Here is a 19,160-nt window from a genome sequence, read left to right on the forward strand (position 1 = left end):
ATACATACAGTATATGCTCACACATGGCATATGTGTTTATATTATGGATGGGCAGAATCATGGGTATGGAAGAGTAAGACTTGGCATTCCAGTCCTTAGCTTTCCAGATACAGAATCTATCCTACACATGCTCGGCTCTTCAGGAGATAGCCCAAGGCCAAGGGGCTTTTGATCATTAAATATTTACCTTTAGAGACCTCATAGCTTGTAATTAGCCGATCCCAATAGTAGACATTCTTCAATTCAACACAGCTTGTCAAAATAGAGGTAGTTAAACAAATTGAAAGCGAGCATGAGCTTTTCCATGACTATTTGAAATTATTTTATATGAAGCTGCTACTGATATCTGTTTAACATAGCCACGTTTGTTAAGACTGTGTCTCATCAACCATGACAGCTTAAACAATAGCGTAGCCTACATGTACAGTACCAGCCAAAAGTTTGGACACACCTACTCATTCAAGAGTTTTTCTTTATTTGTACTATTTTCTACATTGTAGAATAATAGTGAAGACATCAAAACTATGAAATAACACATATGGAATAATGTACTAATCAAAAAAGTGTTAAACAAGATTGGGATTCTTCAAAGTAGCCACCCTTTTCCTTGATGACAGCTTTGCACACGCTTGGCATTCTCTCAACCACCTTCATCAGGTAGTCACCTGGAATGTATTCAATTAACAGCTGTGCCTTGTTAAAAGTTCATTTGTGGAATGTCTTTCCTTTTTAATGCCAATCAGTTGTGTTGTGACAAGGTAAGAGTGGTATACAGAAGATAGCCCTAATTGGTAAAATACCAATTCCATATTATGGCAAGAACAGCTCAAATAAGCAAAGCGAAATGACAGTCCATCATTACTATAAGACATTAAGGTCAGTCAATCCGGCAAATTTCAAGAACTTCAAGTGCAGTCGCAAAAACCATCAAGAGCTATGATCAAACTGGCTCTCGTGAAGACCGCCACAGGAAAGGAAGACACAAGGCTAACTCTACTGCAGAGGATAAGTTCATCAGAATTTGTTATTTATTTGACTAGGCAAGTCAGTTAAGAACAAATTTGTATTTTCAATGACGGCCTAGTGGGTTAACTGTTGTTCAGGGGCAGAACAACAGATTTTTAACTTGTCAGTTCAGGGATTCGATCTTGCAACCTTTTGGTTACTAGTCCAACACTCTAACCACTAGGCTACCTGCTGCTTATGCTACCTGCTGAATTGCAGCCCAAATAAATGCTTCACAGAGTTCAAGTAACAGACACATCTCAACATCAACTGTTCAGAAGAGACTGCGTGAATCAGGCCTTCATGGTCCAATTGCTGTAAAGAAACAACTACTAAAGGACACCAATAATAAGAAGAGACTTGCTTGGGCCAAGAAACATGAGCAATGGACATTAGACCGGTGTAAATCGGTGTAGACCGGTGTAAGTCTTTTGGTCTGATGAGTCCAAAATTAAGATTTTTGGTTCCAACCGTCATGTCTTTGTGAGATACAGAGTAGGTGAACGGATGATCTCCACATGTGTGGTTCCCACCATGAAGCATGGAGGAGGAGGTATATTGGTGCTTTACTGACAACACTTTGATTTATTTAGAATTCAAGGCACACTTAACCAGCATGGCTACCACAGCATTCTGTAGCGAAACGCCATTCCATTTGGTTAGCACTTAGTGGGACTATCATTTGTTTTTCCGACAGGACAATGACCCAAAACACACCTCCAGGCTGTGTAAGGGCTATTTGACCAAGAAGGAGAGTGATGGAGTGCTGCATCAGGTGACCTGGCCTCCACAATCACCCAACCTGAACCCAATTGAGATGGTTTGGGATGAGTTGGACTGCAGATGGAGGAAAATCAGCAAAAAAGTGCTCAGCATATGTGGGAACTCCTTCATGACTGTTGAAAAAGCATCCCTCGTGAAGCTGGTTAAGAGTGTGCAATGCTGTCATCAAGGCAAAAGGTGGCTACTTTGAAGAATCTCAAATGTAAAATATATTTTAATTAGTTTAACACTGTTTACTACATGATTCCATATATTATTCTACAATATAGAAAATAGTAAAAAATAAAGAAAAACCCTTGATTGATGAGGTGTGTCCAAACTTTTGACTGGTACTATATATAAACAATGGAATACTAGATCATTCATGCTTATAGCTGATATAAACAGATTGGTATCAGAAGGAAAGCAATCTAAGGGTGTCTTAGTATAGCCTAACAGTTCCACTGGTTTTTAGTTAGTCTGCAGAGATACTGCATCAAAGATGGCGGATTATAAAGATTAGGCAAAAACATTGAAAAAAATTGGCACAGTTCCAGTCTACTTTAGGGGTGGCTCTCCCATAGGCAACAATGCAATAGCAGCTGGGTCTGGTCTACTTAGTTAATTTGCTAGGCACCAAGCAGATAAAAAGTAGCCTATGAAATGTCATTCTCTTGAGTCTCTGACTGTATCTTCTCAGTGACAAGGAGTACCACCTGTTGGTCATAACTAGTAACTGCATTTGAATGCTGCATGAAATGTACACTAATAATAAGCACTACTGAATTTTATTTCAGATTTCATTCCATGAATAAAAGGATGTCAGAGATTTTCCAAATTTGGCACAGATTACAAAGCAGAGAAATTTGGGGCAGTATTGGTCAACATTGTGAAAATGTATACAACGGGTTAAAAAGCTGTAATCAAAAACTATTAAGAATCTATCCTCATAATCTTTCAATAACACAGTCTGGAGCCATAAACTGGTGGGAGTCCAATTGCCTTTTACAGTGCCTTGCGAAAGTATTCGGCCCCCTTGAACTTTGCGACCTTTTGCCACATTTCAGGCTTCAAACATAAAGATATAAAACTGTATTTTTTTGTGAAGAATCAACAACAAGTGGGACACAATCATGAAGTGGAACGACATTTATTGGACATTTCAAACAAATCAAAACTGAAAAATTGGGCGTGCAAAATTATTCAGCCCCTTTTCTTTCAGTGCAGCAAACTCTCTCCAGAAGTTCAGTGAGGATCTCTGAATGATCCAATGTTGACCTAAATGACTAAAGATGATAAATACAATCCACCTGTGTGTATTCAAGTCTCCATATAAATGCACCTGCACTGTGATAGTCTCAGAGGTCCGTTAAAAGCGCAGAGAGCATCATGAAGAACAAGGAACACACCAGGCAGGTCCGAGATACTGTTGTGAAGAAGTTTAAAGCCGGATTTGGATACAAAAAGATTTCCCAAGCTTTAAACATCCCAAGGAGCACTGTGCAAGCGATAATATTGAAATGGAAGGAGTATCAGACCACTGCAAATCTACCAAGACCTGGCCGTCCCTCTAAACTTTCAGCTCATACAAGGAGAAGACTGATCAGAGATGCAGCCAAGAGGCCCATGATCACTCTGGATGAACTGCAGAGATCTACAGCTGAGGTGGGAGACTCTGTCCATAGGACAACAATCAGTCGTATATTGCACAAATCTGGCCTTTATGGAAGAGTGGCAAGAAGAAAGCCATTTCTTAAAGATATCCATAAAAAGTGTTGTTTAAAGTTTGCCACAAGCCACCTGGGAGACACACCAAACATGTGGAAGAAGGTGCTCTGGTCAGATGAAACCAAAATTGAACTTTTTGGCAACAATGCAAAACGTTATGTTTGGCGTAAAAGCAACACAGCTGAACACACCATCCCCACTGTCAAATATGGTGGTGGCAGCATCATGGTTTGGGCCTGCTTTTCTTCAGCAGGGACAGGGAAGATGGTTAAAATTGATGGGAAGATGGATGGAGACAAATTCATGACCATTCTGGAAGAATGACCTGATGGAGTCTGCAAAAGACCTGAGACTGGGACGGAGATTTGTCTTCCAACAAGACAATTATCCAAAACAGAAAGCAAAATCTACAATGGAATGGTTCAAAAATAAACATATCCAGGTGTTAGAATGGCCAAGTCAAAGTCCAGACCTGAATCCAATCGAGAATCTGTGGAAATAACTGAAAACTGCTGTTCACAAATGCTCTCCATCCAACCTCACTGAGCTCGAGCTGTTTTGCAAGGAGGAATGGGAAAACATTTCAGTCTCTCGATGTGCAAAACTGATAGAGACATACCCCAAGCGACTTACAGCTGTAATCGCAGCAAAAGGTGGCGCTACAAAGTATTAACTTAAGGGGGCTGAATAATTTTGCACGCCCAATTTTTCAGTTTTTGATTTGTTAAAAAAGATTTGAAATATCCAATAAATGACGTTCCACTTCATGATTGTGTCCCACTTGTTGTTGATTGAAAAAATACAGTTTTATATCTTTATGTTTGAAGCCTGAAATGTGGCAAAAGGTCGCAAAGTTCAAGGGGGCCGAATACTTTCGCAAGGCACTGTAAATACTGTCTGGTTTTCCAAACTGTGTTCTTCTAAGGTTTATCTAATTCTATGGTTCCATTTTCTGTGTTCATCTATTGAGGACCTTCCTGAGATGTTCCAGCTGTGCCTGATTGACGCTGCTGCCTCCACAGACGATCATCACCAGAGGCCCTGCTAGGGGAACGGGCAGCCGGCCCTCACCCTGCAGACTCTGGATGACCCCACAGTACACAGCTGCTAATGCAGCCCCGCAGGCCAGCTCCACCAGCACACGCTCCTCGTCTGGACACACACACACACACACACACACACACACACACACACACACACACACATACACACACACACACACGCAAGCACACATGTATACACACACACACAAACAGAAAATATTTATTCGTAACCTGTAGCTATGTTTCTTTTAGAATACAACTATACCTCATATAATGCAGAGTAAAGTATAGGGATCAGAACAGTGACGGCTGGTACTACGCTCACCCAGGAAGGTCTCCACTACTTGCAGAGCCTGCTGGTCAGTGACCAGCTCTGATATGATGTTCATGTTGCCCCCCTTACTGCACTCAAAGGCCTGCCTTCACACCGTCTTCGAACTCAGACACATGGCCTCTGACAATACAACCATTGCAGATCATTAGAATGGAATGGAATAGATTTGAATACAACACAATGCTAAATGAAAATCTCAGTTTATTCTCTGTTCTCTTCTCACCTGGTGATGTCAGGGAGGGTGACCATCCTGGCAGCCTTTACTGCTGCATTAAAACAGCCTGCTCCCTCAGCCTCCACAGATGATGGGCACACTGCCCCAGCCCACCTCCTTACATATTGGCCATATATCACAAAACCCAGAGGTGCCTTATTACAATTCTAAACTGGTTACCAACGTAATTAGAGCAGTAAAAACCTGTGGTATATGGTCTGATATACCACGGCTGTCAGCCCATCAGCATTCAGGGCTCGAAACACCTAGTTTATCATTTGTGATCTAAGTCAGTCATTCTTGAAGTCATGCCCTTTTCTACAGGCTCAGTTAAGGATTTGTCTGACTTAAATATCTTCTCACCAGAGCAGAGGATGGTCAAAGGGTGGAACATACAATTGGTCAGGCCATCAGTCTGGGTCAGACGCAGGGCCTCATCATTAGCATCATCCCACACCTGAACAGGCAAAATGAGACAAAAATGGCAACACACACACATGGGGTAACAGGCATAGTCTACAATGTCCACAAGTAAATCAGTCGTCAATTATAAGGCTGTCCTCTGTATCATCATGAACTCAAGGCAGCATTGAATCACATCTCATCTGGTCAACACTAGGAGGTGCTGTCGAACAAGTGTTTCAACCGTAGTAAACAAACCAGTTATAATGGCGTCCATTTCCCATATTCCATGACGTGCGTAATTTAAAGGTTTATGTAGAGTCTGTTTCAAGTGGATTCATATAGACCCATCACTTGTGTGAAACACTAATCATTGAAATGTTACTAAAGTAGTATTCTAACGGTGTATTCAATTAGGCCTACAGATGTGAAATAATTTATGGTAACTTAACTTCAACCCTTTTGAACATGCTTACCTTTTGACACGTGTTCAATACCGCAGATGTTGAATGAACCAGAGGGTTGGGAACTTTCCAGTTTTAAAAACTCAGTGGTCCCCGCCTGTTTTTACATGTCTATGCTCTCCAAAAACAGACTATTTATGTGAAAGGCTTCTGGATTTGCCATCATGGCTCAAGTCCCTTGATAGATGATTAGTCAACAACTATGAAAGTCTTTGATCTCCTCTTGAATGGTAGTGCACATGCGCAAATGCAGGGTTTTATTTTCACACCTATGTGCCCAGTCCACAGAAAAGACAGTAGGCAAGAAGTAGGCTACTATAGTACAATTCATTTTGTAATGGTGCAACTTTGTGACAACCATAACTTACTGCGGCTCTCAGTACGTGATTGCTCCTTGACCTTCACAGAAAACTGCACCTGTCAGGCAGATACTGGTCAATGTTTAGCCCAGAGGTGGGATAGATCATAAATCAATTATTAACTCTTGTTTGGTGGACTGTATGAAGACTGTAGCCAATGTCAGCATTGCGCATAGCATTGCAAAACGTAAAGTATAACATTCTATACTGAACTAAAATATAACCGCAACATGCAACAATTTCAAAGATCATGAAGCGCAACAGATCTCCTTCACATAGAGTTGATAAGGCTGTTGATTGTGGCCTGTGCAATGTTGTCCCACTCCTTTTCAATGGCTGTGCGAAGTTGATGGATATTGGCGGGAACTGGAACACACTGTCGTACACGTCGATCCAGAGCATCCCAAACATGATCAACAGTTGACATGTCTGGTGATTATGCAGGCCATGGAAGAACTGAGACATTTTCAGCTTCCAGGAATTCTGTACAGATTCTTGAGACACGGAGCCATGCATTATCATGCTGAAACATCGGGTGATGGCGGCGGATGAATGGCACGACAATGGGCCTCTGGATCTCCTCACGGTATCTTTGTGCATTCAAATTTCCCTCGATAAAATGCAATTGTGTTCATTGTACATAGCTTATGCCTGCCTATGCCATAACCCCACCATGAGGCACTCTGTTCACAACGTTGACATCAGCAAACAGCTTGCCAACACGACGCCATACACACTGTCTGCCATCTGCCTGGTACAGGATTCATCCGTAAAGAGCACACTCCTCCATCGTGCCAATGGCCATCGAAGGTGAGAATTTGCCCACTGAAGTCAGTTACGACGCCGAACTGCAGTCGGACCAAGACCCTGGTGAGGATGAGGAGCATGCAGATGAGCTCCTTGAGACGGTTTCTGACAGTTTGTGCAGCAATTCTTTGGTTGTACAAACCCACATTTTCATCAGCTGTCAGGGTGGCTGGTCTCAGCCAATCCTGCAGATGAAGATGTTGTACGTGGAGGTCCTGGGCTAGTGTGGTTATACGTGGTCTGAGGTTGTGAGGCTGGTTGGATGTACTGCCAAATTTTCTAAAATGACAGAGAAATGAACATTAAAATTCTCTGGCATCAGTTCTGGTGGACATTCCTGCAGTCAGCATGCCAATTGCACGCTCCCTCAAAACTTGAGACATCTGTGGCATTGTGTTGTGTGACAAAACTGTACATTTCAGAGTGGCATTTTATTGTCCCCAGCACAAGGTGCACCTGTGTAAAGATCATGCTGTTTAATCAGCCTTTTAATATGCCACACCTGTCAGGTAGATGGGTTATATTGGCAAAAGATAAATGCTAACTAACAGAGATGTAAACTAATTTGTGCCCAACATTTTAGAGAAATAAGCTTTTCGTGCATATAGAACATTTCTGGAATCTTTTATTTCAGTTTATGAAACATGGGACCAACACTTTACATGTTGCATTCATATTTTTGTTCAGTATATGTTAAAACATTTTTTATTCCCATTTAAGGGAAATCATTATTTATTGTGTACATTTACATTTCATTATGCATATTGTTTGGTGTTCGTTTTGTCACATAAACCATCCCATAGAACTGATGGTAATACACAACCTATAGATCAAGCCAGCATCAGTCAACAGGTAGGCTATACCAAAGATAGTACAGTATGGCTCAGAGGAGGCTGCTGAGGGGAGGACGTCTCACAATAATGGCTGGAACGGAGCAAATGGAATGGCATCAAACTCATGGAAACCATGTTTGCTGTATTTGATACCATTCCACTAATCCGCTCCAGCCATAACCACAAGCCCATCTATCCAATTAAGGTGCCACCAACCTCCTGTGGTATGGCTATACTCAGTGATCAAAATGTGTATCACTTTGCATGATGGGAATTAAAAAGACAACAACCAACTTGAAACAAAAATAGGGAAAACAATACAATGTACAAACGTCTGCTAAAATGTAACTCAAAATGAAAAACTCCAAAGAGAGATCCAACTATAGGCCTTTTTAGGTGATAAAGCATTTATATACTGTAGGCTTATGAGTGTTTGAGTTTAGTTCAAATTCACACCCATAGTTAGCTTCATAGTTATTGCATCTGTAGAAGAGAATGCAGCCCCTTTCACTTTCCCATCCCAGCATTACATATTCCACTCATTCCTTCAGAACACGTTTGGGTTTGCATAAATAACACCAACATTATATGACTGTTTAGAACATTCCACACATCTTTTAGTAGTTTTAACTGGCCTTCAAAGTCTTTCAATTACACCTTCCGTCACTTTCCTTCCTTTTCTCATCTTGTAAAAACCTGTTCCTTTGTTTCCTCTGCTGAACCCTGAAGATATGACCTCCAGGGTTTGAACTCTGATCGCCTTCAAACAGCACTTACTGCAAAACCCATATTCAATAACTCATGACTGCCCCTGTTCTCTATTCCCTTTTCTGAGATCATCACATTTAGGCCTAACTCTGACTGACACACAGGAGACAAACACTGAGTGAGAAGGGAAAGAGGGAAGCTCTGCTCAGAGTATTCTCTGAATGAGGGGTGGTGGCAGGGCGGTGGGAGTCATTGAAAATAAAACAAAAATGTTTTGTTTCATTGCTTCATGATCCAATGAGCTTCATTGCTTCATGGTCCAATGAAGGGCAGGGGGGGACCTTCAAAAAAATGTAGACAGATCTCTGGGCCATGGATACTGCCTCTACTTCCTCTTAGGTAAGTGACCACCAATTCCAAGCATGTCTGTCTGTCTGGATATGGCCCCTTCTGTCCATGCCCTGGCCCTTGTCCTTTGTTCTGGGGAGGCACAGACTGGCACAAAGAGAGGGCACTGTCCGGGCACAGCCACTGTCTGCAGATCCAGTCAGACCCAGCTCTGAGCCCAGTCAGAGCACAACAACGTGCACTGCGTTCTCAGCATAGTGCACGTCTTCTCTATGCCAGAGAACGTTGTCTAGGCTTGATCCTTGGATACAACTGTAAGAAGAAAATGTTACTATTAATTGTATTTTCTGATCATGGAAATTCGTATTCTACAGGCAGGTACAGCAGGGGGTGCCATGTCACAATTTAGGATTTATTACCAAATATTTTGAGATGTCGCTTCGGTCATTTGGGATCCTCATCAATTCAACTAACATTTAATTAGCATCTAATTTCATACACGATTTTTGAAATCTATATACCTAGATACAACACATTAACCATATAACTAAACAAAATTATAGGATCTATGATATTAACTTCCTAGTGATTCAGACCATAGTTGTATTCATCATGGTGACTGGCCTTACCCCGAGCAGGTTGCGTGGTACGTAGCCCTCCTTGTCATGTAGCCTGGCCCACCACCACTCTGTCTCAGCGTGGTCGCTGCGACTCAGGGTGGTGATGGCGTCTCCCTCGTGGAAGGACAGCTCATCTGAGCTCTGTGCCTCATAGTCCCACAGCGCATACACAGACCCTTTATTCATCACCCCCAGCTTCTCCTGCAGCCCTGGTGGATGGACAGAGAGGAAGAGGGTCACTTCACAGTTCTCAGGGGCTTCCAGTGGCACAGCGGTCTAAGGCACTGCATCTCAGTGCCAGAGGCGTCACTACAGACCCTGGTTCGATTCCAGGCTGTATCACAACCGGCCGTGATTGAGGGGCATCTCCTTGCCCCTAGAGAAGGATTGGATGGTTACCAAAAATAAGGTTGATGCTTTGCCTTGCCTTCATAAAGATTAGATGGTACTTTCGACATATAGCTTATACCGATCCAATTCTACATATCCAAGCACGAGTGTGTAGGGATAAGTGTTGTTTTGGGGACATGGCCCATAGCTCTCCTTTGAGCTCCACAGATCTACAAAAGGGTGTAGGGGCTAGGGGTTGTTTTGTAGACAGGAGCCGCATGTCTCTCTATACAACACGACTCACCGAAGAGGAACTGGGAACACTGTGTGTATCCGTCCTCCATCTCCTCACACTTATCAGCCGCTGTCTCCACATCACTGATGGTGGTGGCAAAGATGGCCGCCCCTGACTCCACCAGCAGCTTACAGAGATGCACACTGTTACAGGAGGCAGCACAGTGTAGTGGGGTCCTGAGCACATGACAGACACAAAAGGAGAGACGTTCATGGAGACATTGTGAAGTCTTGACCGTTTTAAATGCAGCTGACCAAAGCTAAGGTCAAAGAGAAAGAGAGGAGAGAAATGGTCACAGTGTACGTCCTCACCATCCATCGCTGTCAGCAGCATTGACGTTAACTCCAAAGTCGAGCAGGAACTTGACGATGTGGTGACGTCCAGCACATACGGCGTTGTGAAGGGGGGTGATGCCCTCGTCATTGGCCGTGCTGGGGTTCTCAACCTGCATGGGGGAAATGATCGATCAGTCACATTTATTTTCATGAATCAAATAGAAATGTATTGATAAAGCCCTTTTTATATAAACAGTCACAAAAGCCATTAACATTTTTAAAGAGCAGCTGATTTAGAAGTCAGTTTGAAATCTCTTACAGGCTGACAGAATGGTATGTTAAATGAGAAGACTCAACACAAGGAATTTCTCTTCTGGGACAATAAAGTTTGAATTGAATTGAAGAGCCTATGATTACCTCATAGATGATCCGCTGCACCAAGTCAAACTCTCCCTCCAGAGAGGCATCCAGTAGCAGGGCCAGAGGGTTGAACTTAACCCGCAGCCCGTGGCCTGTCCTCTCTGACTCAGGTTTCTTCAGGTTAGTCCTCTTGATCTGCTGAGACAGAGAAAGTGGAGTTACTCTCTGGCTAATGCACAGGTGGTTGGTGGCACCTTAATTGGGGAGGACGGGCTCAGAGTAATGGCTGGAACGGAATGAATGGAATGCTATCAAACAAGTGGTTCCCATGTGTTTGATACCATTCCCTTTACTTCATTCCAGTCATTATTATGAGCTGTCTTCCCCTCAGCAGCCTCCTGGGGTCTAATGTCATGACTAGGGCAGGGAATTTTTCCTGTGAAGAAAGCAATGTCTGCAACTCAGATGGCAACTCTAGCATAAGTCAGATTTTTTGCAGACCATGTGACCTGACCAGGAGAAACTCTAGACCCTATGTATTATGGCACACAAAAAGGAAGCATGCTGTTGCATTATGGAGCTGTGGCTCCGCAGGTTGACCTTAGGCAATGCCGGGGGTGTGACAGTCCGGGGAGAGGTTTCTTTCGGCTGGGGAGACGAGGCCTCAGGGATGGGGATGGGCCTGGGAGTGGAGTTGGTGCCAGGTTGGTTGTTGTTGTCTTCCAAGCTGGGCTGGGAGGTGGGCATGTGGGGAGTGGTCTCACTGGTTGGGAGTGTCCTCCTCTCATTGGAGTCAGAGGAAGGGGACATAGAAGAGGACAGGCGATGGTTTGAGTTGGTACCGTCTGCGGCAGTGACGACCAGGGAAGCTGTCCCGATCAGGTTCCCATTAGAAGTGTTGATGTTGTCCATGTCCGGACATCCCAGGACACCACCCATGAAGACGGGCTGGTAGAATGGGGTGCTGTTGCTGCCCTCCATGCCTCCGGCCAGAGTGTTGAAGCGCTGGTACAGGAGCTTCTGGATGTTGGGTCCGGTGGGGCCCTCTGGCTCTGTGATGGAGCTGCGTTTCTTCAGCGGGCGCGGTGCATTGGTCAGCCGCCGGCGCAGGACCTCTAGGTCGGCGTCGCTCTGGTAGCGCAGCGGGGAGTGGGCCACGGGGGTCAGCTTGGTGGGGCTCAGGGGTCGCGGGATGTTCTCCACGCTGGGAGAGGGTAGGAGTCTACCCTCTGTGGTGTCCCCTTCCCTGTCCACCATGTCCTCTCCACTCTCTCCTCCTGGGGACAGGGCCCCATGCTGGAAGGGCACAGGGGAGGGAGAGGTGCTGGAGGGAAGCACGGGTTTCCCATACACTACGAACAAAAGGAGATGGAGATATTAATATAGGACCATACAGATTGAGACCCAACAGGAAAGTCAAGCATTAGCTGAATGAGGCCTGGGTTGAAATACTATTTGTTTCCTTCAAATACTTTGAGAGTTTGATTGAGACTCCCTGGAGTGCCTTTGCACTTTTGGAACTATTACATTGATCCCACTGTGCAAGGCATGCTCAATTAAGTGAAGCTTAATTATTTGAAGGAAATCAAATGCTATTAGAACCCAGGTCTGACTGACTCTTTAAAAAATATAATGTCCATCGATTGAGGCGTTTACCTGCTTTGACAGCAGACCTGCCTCCTGCTGGGTAGCTCTTGGCTGCTGCAGGCTGCTGCAGGTACATGTGGTAGATGGAGGAGGAGTTCATAGTGGCAGGGCCCTTCCTGGGGGACTGAGGCCTGGAGGATGACCGGTCTGGAACGTAGGGCCTCACAGCCACAGCCGGCAGGGGGTCATGACTCTCCCCCTCCCCCAGACCTGACTGGGGTGTGGGGCTAGGGGGGACAGAGATACGCTGCTGGATCTGCTGGGAGGAGTAACCAGGAGGTTCTGGGGCTGAACGCTGCCAGGCTAAAGTGGCAGGGGCAGACCTGGTCAGGGAGCTGGTAGAGCAGACTATAGACGGGTGGCCAGTAGGTGCAGGGTAGGTCCCGTAGATGGGTAGTGGTTTGGACACGGATCCTCCTGGTAGCTTACTGAAGTCAAGGCTCTGTGGAGGTAAACACCATGAACCAGTTAGATTCATTATAGGACAGTAGGAAGGAGAGTCCAAGGAGTGTGTGAAAGAGCCAAAAGTGAATGGCTGCATCTCAATAGTCTTAAGTGGCTTCTACTTGTGTCCTCTCCGTCTGTATTGATCTAAAAAATACTGGGTCTGTGAAAGCAATATGGTGTAGAAAACCAACCAGGAATTGCTTTTAATGGTTAGTTATTTAATATCCTTGCAGATGAAAGAGAGGAGATGATGATAGTAAGCCACTTTAGACTATTGCGATGTACCCAATGACTGTAGTAGTGGGAGGTGGAGCAGGGATCTCACCTGGTCTGGGCTGGTGTTCCTCCAATCTGAAGGTTGCATCAAGGAGACACTTTTACTAAGGGTGGGCCACACTGCTTCATTGGCTACAGGAGGGGTACACAGAGAGAGAGAGAGGGATTGGGTGAGAAAGACAAGACAGAGAAAGTGGTAAAAGAAGACTGTGAAGTCTGTGTTCCAGGATAACGGTTAAGAAAGATGAGCTGTGATATTCTAGTTGTCTCGAGAAATGATCGACAGAATGTTGATGCTAGTCCAAATGAGCAACGGAAAGTATAGTGACACACACACAACACACTGTCTATTTGAAGAACTAGTCCCTGTAGCTAATACGTTTCAATTTCTAGATCACTTTGCTCTCTTTGCCTTGTGCCCTCCATACCTACAGACTGACCCAGTACAGGAACAGCTTGCCCTCCATACCTACAGACTGACACAGTACAGGAACAGCTTGCCCTCCATACCTACAGACTGGCACAATACAGGAACAGCTTGCCCTCCATACCTACAGACTGGCAAAATACAGTAACAGCTTGCCCTCCATACCTACAGACTGGCAAAATACATTAACAGCTTGACCTCCATACCTACAGACTGACACAGTACAGGAACAGCTTGCCCTCCATACCTAAAGACTGACCTGAGGGACATAGGGTCAGGTCTAATACAAGGTGTATCTGCTGGGTGTATTTTGGTCCCCGATTCTGATCGGGTTAAAGAGATTAGTGTCTATCACTCTCTCTCTCTTTGAGACACAGTCTGTCTGGAGGTAAACTATTCCCTGTCTGTCTGCCAGACTTCCTATTAAACCTTTTGCAGTGTCTGTGCCAACTAAGCCTTGCCTACTCTCCCTTTCAAACATTACAACTGCCCAGCACTATTTAAAAGGTACTTCTAGAAGGACTACACGATCTGAGGCTGCATCTGAAATAGGGCTCTGGTGAAAAGTAGGGCTTACACAGTACCAGTCAAACGTTTGGACACACCTACTCATTCAAGAGTTTTTCTTTATTTTACTATTTTCTACATTGTCAAATAATAGTGAAGACATCAAAACTATGAAATAACACATAGAATCATGAAGTAACCAAACAAGTGTTTTATATATATATATATATATATATATACAGTGCCTTGCGAAAGTATTCGGCCCCCTTGAACTTTGCGACCTTTTGCCACATTTCAGGCTTCAAACATAAAGATATAAAACTGTATTTTTTTGTGAAGAATCAACAACAAGTGGGACACAATCATGAAGTGGAACGACATTTATTGGATATTTCAAACTTTTTTAACAAATCAAAAACTGAAAAATTGGGCGTGCAAAATTATTCAGCCCCCTTAAGTTAATACTTTGTAGCGCCACCTTTTGCTGCGATTACAGCTGTAAGTCGCTTGGGGTATGTCTCTATCAGTTTTGCACATCGAGAGACTGACATTTTTTCCCATTCCTCCTTGCAAAACAGCTCGAGCTCAGTGAGGTTGGATGGAGAGCATTTGTGAACAGCAGTTTTCAGTTCTTTCCACAGATTCTCGATTGGATTCAGGTCTGGACTTTGACTTGGCCATTCTAACACCTGGATATGTTTATTTTTGAACCATTCCATTGTAGATTTTGCTTTCTGTTTTGGATCATTGTCTTGTTGGAAGACAAATCTCCGTCCCAGTCTCAGGTCTTTTGCAGACTCCATCAGGTTTTCTTCCAGAATGGTCCTGTATTTGGCTCCATCCATCTTCCCATCAATTTTAACCATCTTCCCTGTCCCTGCTGAAGAAAAGCAGGCCCAAACCATGATGCTGCCACCACCATGTTTGACAGTGGGGATGGTGTGTTCAGCTGTGTTGCTTTTACGCCAAACATAACGTTTTGCATTGTTGCCAAAAAGTTCAATTTTGGTTTCATCTGACCAGAGCACCTTCTTCCACATGTTTGGTGTGTCTCCCAGGTGGCTTGTGGCAAACTTTAAACGACACTTTTTATGGATATCTTTAAGAAATGGCTTTCTTCTTGCCACTCTTCCATAAAGGCCAGATTTGTGCAATATACGACTGATTGTTGTCCTATGGACAGAGTCTCCCACCTCAGCTGTAGATCTCTGCAGTTCATCCAGAGCGATCATGGGCCTCTTGGCTGCATCTCTGATCAGTCTTCTCCTTGTATGAGCTGAAAGTTAAGAGGGACGGCCAGGTCTTGGTAGATTTGCAGTGGTCTGATACTCCTTCCATTTCAATATTATCGCTTGCACAGTGCTCCTTGGGATGTTTAAAGCTTGGGAAATCTTTTTGTATCCAAATCCGGCTTTAAACTTATTCACAACAGTATCTTGGACCTGCCTGGTGTGTTCCTTGTTCTTCATGATGATCTCTGCGCTTTTAACGGACCTCTGAGACTATCACAGTGCAGGTGCATTTATACGGAGACTTGATTACACACAGGTGGATTGTATTTATCATCATTAGTCATTTAGGTCAACATTGGATCATTCAGAGATCCTCACTGAACTTCTGGAGAGAGTTTGCTGCACTGAAAGTAAAGGGGCTGAATAATTTTGCACGCCCAATTTTTCAGGTTTTGATTTGTTAAAAAAGTTTGAAATATCCAATAAATGTCGCTCCACTTCATGATTGTGTCCCACTTGTTGTTGATTCTTCACAAAAAAATACAGTTTTATATCTTTATGTTTGAAGCCTGAAATGTGGCAAAAGGTCGCAAAGTTCAAGGGGGCCGAATACTTTCGCAAGGCACTGTATATATTTTAGATTCTTCAAAGTAGCCACCCTTTGCTTTGATGACAGCTTTGCACACTCTTGGTATTCTCTCAACCAGCTTCACCCGGAATGCTTTTCCAACCGTATTGAAGGAGTTCCCACATATTCTGAGCATTTGTTGGCTGCTTGTCCTTCACTCCTTCACTCTCCTTCTTGGTCAAATAGCCCTTTCACAGCCTGGAGGTGTGTTGGGTCATTGTCCTGTTGAATAACAAATGATAAGCGCAAACCAGATGGGATGGCGTATCGCTGCAGAATGCTGTGGTAGCCATGCTGGTTAATTGTGCCTTGAATTCTAAATAAAATCACTGACAGTGTCCCCAGCAAAGCACCCCCACACCATCACACCTCCTCCTCCATGCTTCACAGTGGAACCACACATGTGGAGAGCATCACCTACTCTGCGTCTCACAAAGACATGGCGGTTGGAACAAAAAATCTCAAATTTGGACTCATAAGACCAAAGGACAGATTTTCTCCGGTCTAATGTCCATTCCTTGTGTTTCTTGGTCCAAGCAAGTCTCTTCTTATTATTGGTGTCCTTTAGTAGTGGTTTCTTTGCAGCAATTTGACCATGAATGCCTGATTCACGCAGTCTCCCCTGAACAGTTGATGTTGAGATGTGTCTGATACTTGAACTCTGTGAAGCAGTTATTTGGGCTACAATCTGAGGTGCAGTTATTCTAATGAACATATCCTCTGCAGCAGAGGTAACTCTGTGTCTTCCCTTCCTGTGATGGTCCTCATGAGAGCCAGTTTCATCATAGCACTTGATTGTTTTTGCGGCAGCACTTGAAGAAACTTTCAAAGTTCTTGAAATTTTCTGGATTAACTGCACCTCAGTCTTAAAGTAATGATGGAAAGTAATTTCTCTTTGCTTATTTGAGCTGCCATAATATGGACTTGATCTTTTACCAAATAGAGCTATCTTCTGTATACCAACCCTACCTTGTCACAGCACAACTGATTGACTCAAACGCATTAAAGAAAGAAATTCCAGAAATTAACTTAACAACTTATTAACTTATTTCACCTTTATTTAACCAGGTAGGCCAGTTGAGAACAAGTTCTCATTTACAACTGCGACCTGGCCAAGATAAAGCAAAGCAGTGCGACGGAAACAACAACACAGAGTTACACATGGGATAAACAAACGTAGAGTCAATAACACAATAGAAAGGATAAGGGTACGGCTAAAGGCTATAAGAACTGGTCGTCTAGTGCGTTGGGAACAGAGAATAAAAGGAGCAGATTTCTGGGTGTGATAGAATAGATTCAGGGCATAGTGTACAGACAAGGTATGGTAGGATGTGAGTACAGTGGAGGTAAACCTAGGCATTGAGTGACGATGAGAGCGGTTGTGTCTCTGGAGGCACCAGTTAAGCCAGGTGAGGTCTCCGAATGTGTGGGGTGTGGGACAAAATAGCCATCTAAGGCATGTTGGGCGGGGCTGGGGGCTCTACAGTGAAATAAAACAAAAATAACTAACCTAAACAGCAAGGCAGACAAGGCATATTGACATTAGGGAGAGGCATGTGTAGCCGAGTGATCATAGGGTCCAATGAGCAGCAATTGGTGAGTCAAGGAGACGTTCGGTAGTCGCTACTATACTAGGCAAGCTGGAGACAAGGCGATTCAGAAAGCTAGCAGGCCGGGGCTAGCAGATGGGTCTTCAGCAACGTCGCAACGGAAAAGCCTGTTGAAACCTCCTCGGACAATTAAGTCAGCAGACCAGTGGTGATGGATCGGCAGGGCTCCATGTCAGCAATAAAGGGTCCAGGCCAATTGGCTAAAGAGGTATTGTAGCCCAAAAATTAGCTGGTAGACCTCTTTGGCTAGCTGGGAGATGGGCCTAGCTCGAGGCTAGCTCAAGGCTAACTGGTGCTTGCTTTGGGACAGAGGTGTTAGCCAGCAGTGGCCACTCAGGTTGTTGCTAGCTAGCTACGATGATCCGGTGTAATGGTCCAGAGAATCCGGAGATGTGGTAGAGAAAAAGCAGTCCGATATGCTCTGGGTTGATATCGCGCTGTGCAGACTGGCAGGTATTGACCGAGCTGAAGCTGGCTGGTGTCCGAGTTAACAGTGAAGACCGCTAGCAGTGGCTAACTGACTACTAGCTAGTTAGCTGCTGATGGGGTTCTGGTTCTAAAGTATAAAAATAGCAGATCCGTACCACATTGGGTGAGGCTGGTTGCAGCAATTTATATTCAGTCCGTAGAAGGAAAGTGAGATTAAAATATATACAAAAAAACGAGAGGAAAACGACTATTTACATGGGACAAGACAAACACACGTCCGACTGCTACGCCATCTTGGTTCAATTGAAATGCATTCCAGGTGATTACATCATGAAGCTGGTTGAGAGAATGCCAAGAGTGTGCAAAGCTGTCCAAGGCAAAGGGTGGCTACTTTGAAGAATCTCAAAAATAAAATATATTTAGATTTGTTTAACACTTTTTTGGTTTCTACATGATTCCATATATTTTATTTCAAAATGTAAAAAATTGTAAAAATAAATAAAAACCCTGGAATGAGTAGATGAGTCCAAACTTTTGACTGGTACTGTATATGGAACAGGGTGCCATTTGGGGCGCAGCTCAAGTCCATCAAAGACAACCCCTCATTTCACTCTATTCAGTTCTATTTGTGAGACATGTTTGGCTTGTTACATTCAAAGAGGTGGAGAACAATGCTGCAGTAACCCCTTCTCTAACGTCATACGTCCATTTTTGTCCATACAAATAAACCATGTTACCTAACCATTTCCCCTTATTCAATTGAGGCTGCTCATTCTGACAGTGGTATTCTGGGCACACAATGACAATTCATTCCAATATAAAGTACCAGTCAAAAGTTTGGACACACCTACTCATTCAAGGGGTTTTCTTAATTTTTATTAGAAGCACGCGCAATGGACAAGAAGCACGAGCAATGGACATTATACCGGTGGAAATCTGTCCTTTGGTCTGATGAGTCCAAATTTGAGATTTTTGGGTCCAACCGCAGTGTCTTTGTGAGATGCAGAGTAGGTGAACGGATGATCTCTGCATGTGTGGTTCCCACCATGAAGCATGGAGGAGGTGGTGTG

At 43.9% G+C, this 19,160-nt stretch overlaps 1 protein-coding gene and 1 pseudogene across 10 annotated transcripts in view; both read right to left on the reverse strand.

Moving 5' to 3' along the window:
* Positions 1-4,388: 4,388 nt before the first annotated feature.
* LOC110504220 lies at positions 4,389-8,740 on the reverse strand (annotated as a pseudogene).
* LOC110505749 (apoptosis-stimulating of p53 protein 1) overlaps positions 7,731-19,160 on the reverse strand; it is a 46,153-nt gene continuing 34,723 nt past the window's right edge. For 9 of the 10 annotated variants that reach the window (XM_036963063.1, XM_036963064.1, XM_036963059.1 and 6 more), the window contains 8 exons: positions 13,307-13,389; positions 12,544-12,976; positions 11,488-12,239; positions 10,945-11,085; positions 10,564-10,697; positions 10,262-10,428; positions 9,637-9,836; positions 7,731-9,319 (listed from right to left, as the gene is read on the reverse strand). In XM_036963063.1, the coding sequence (XP_036818958.1) occupies positions 9,278-9,319; positions 9,637-9,836; positions 10,262-10,428; positions 10,564-10,697; positions 10,945-11,085; positions 11,488-12,239; positions 12,544-12,976; positions 13,307-13,389 (1,952 nt within the window). In that variant the 3' untranslated portion in view covers positions 7,731-9,277. The remainder of the gene's footprint in view (positions 9,320-9,636; positions 9,837-10,261; positions 10,429-10,563; positions 10,698-10,944; positions 11,086-11,487; positions 12,240-12,543; positions 12,977-13,306; positions 13,390-19,160) is intronic. The other variant, XM_036963060.1, reaches the window with a different exon arrangement.

This window comes from Oncorhynchus mykiss, chromosome 25 (assembly GCF_013265735.2).
Source record: "Oncorhynchus mykiss isolate Arlee chromosome 25, USDA_OmykA_1.1, whole genome shotgun sequence".
Taxonomy (NCBI): domain Eukaryota; kingdom Metazoa; phylum Chordata; class Actinopteri; order Salmoniformes; family Salmonidae; genus Oncorhynchus; species Oncorhynchus mykiss.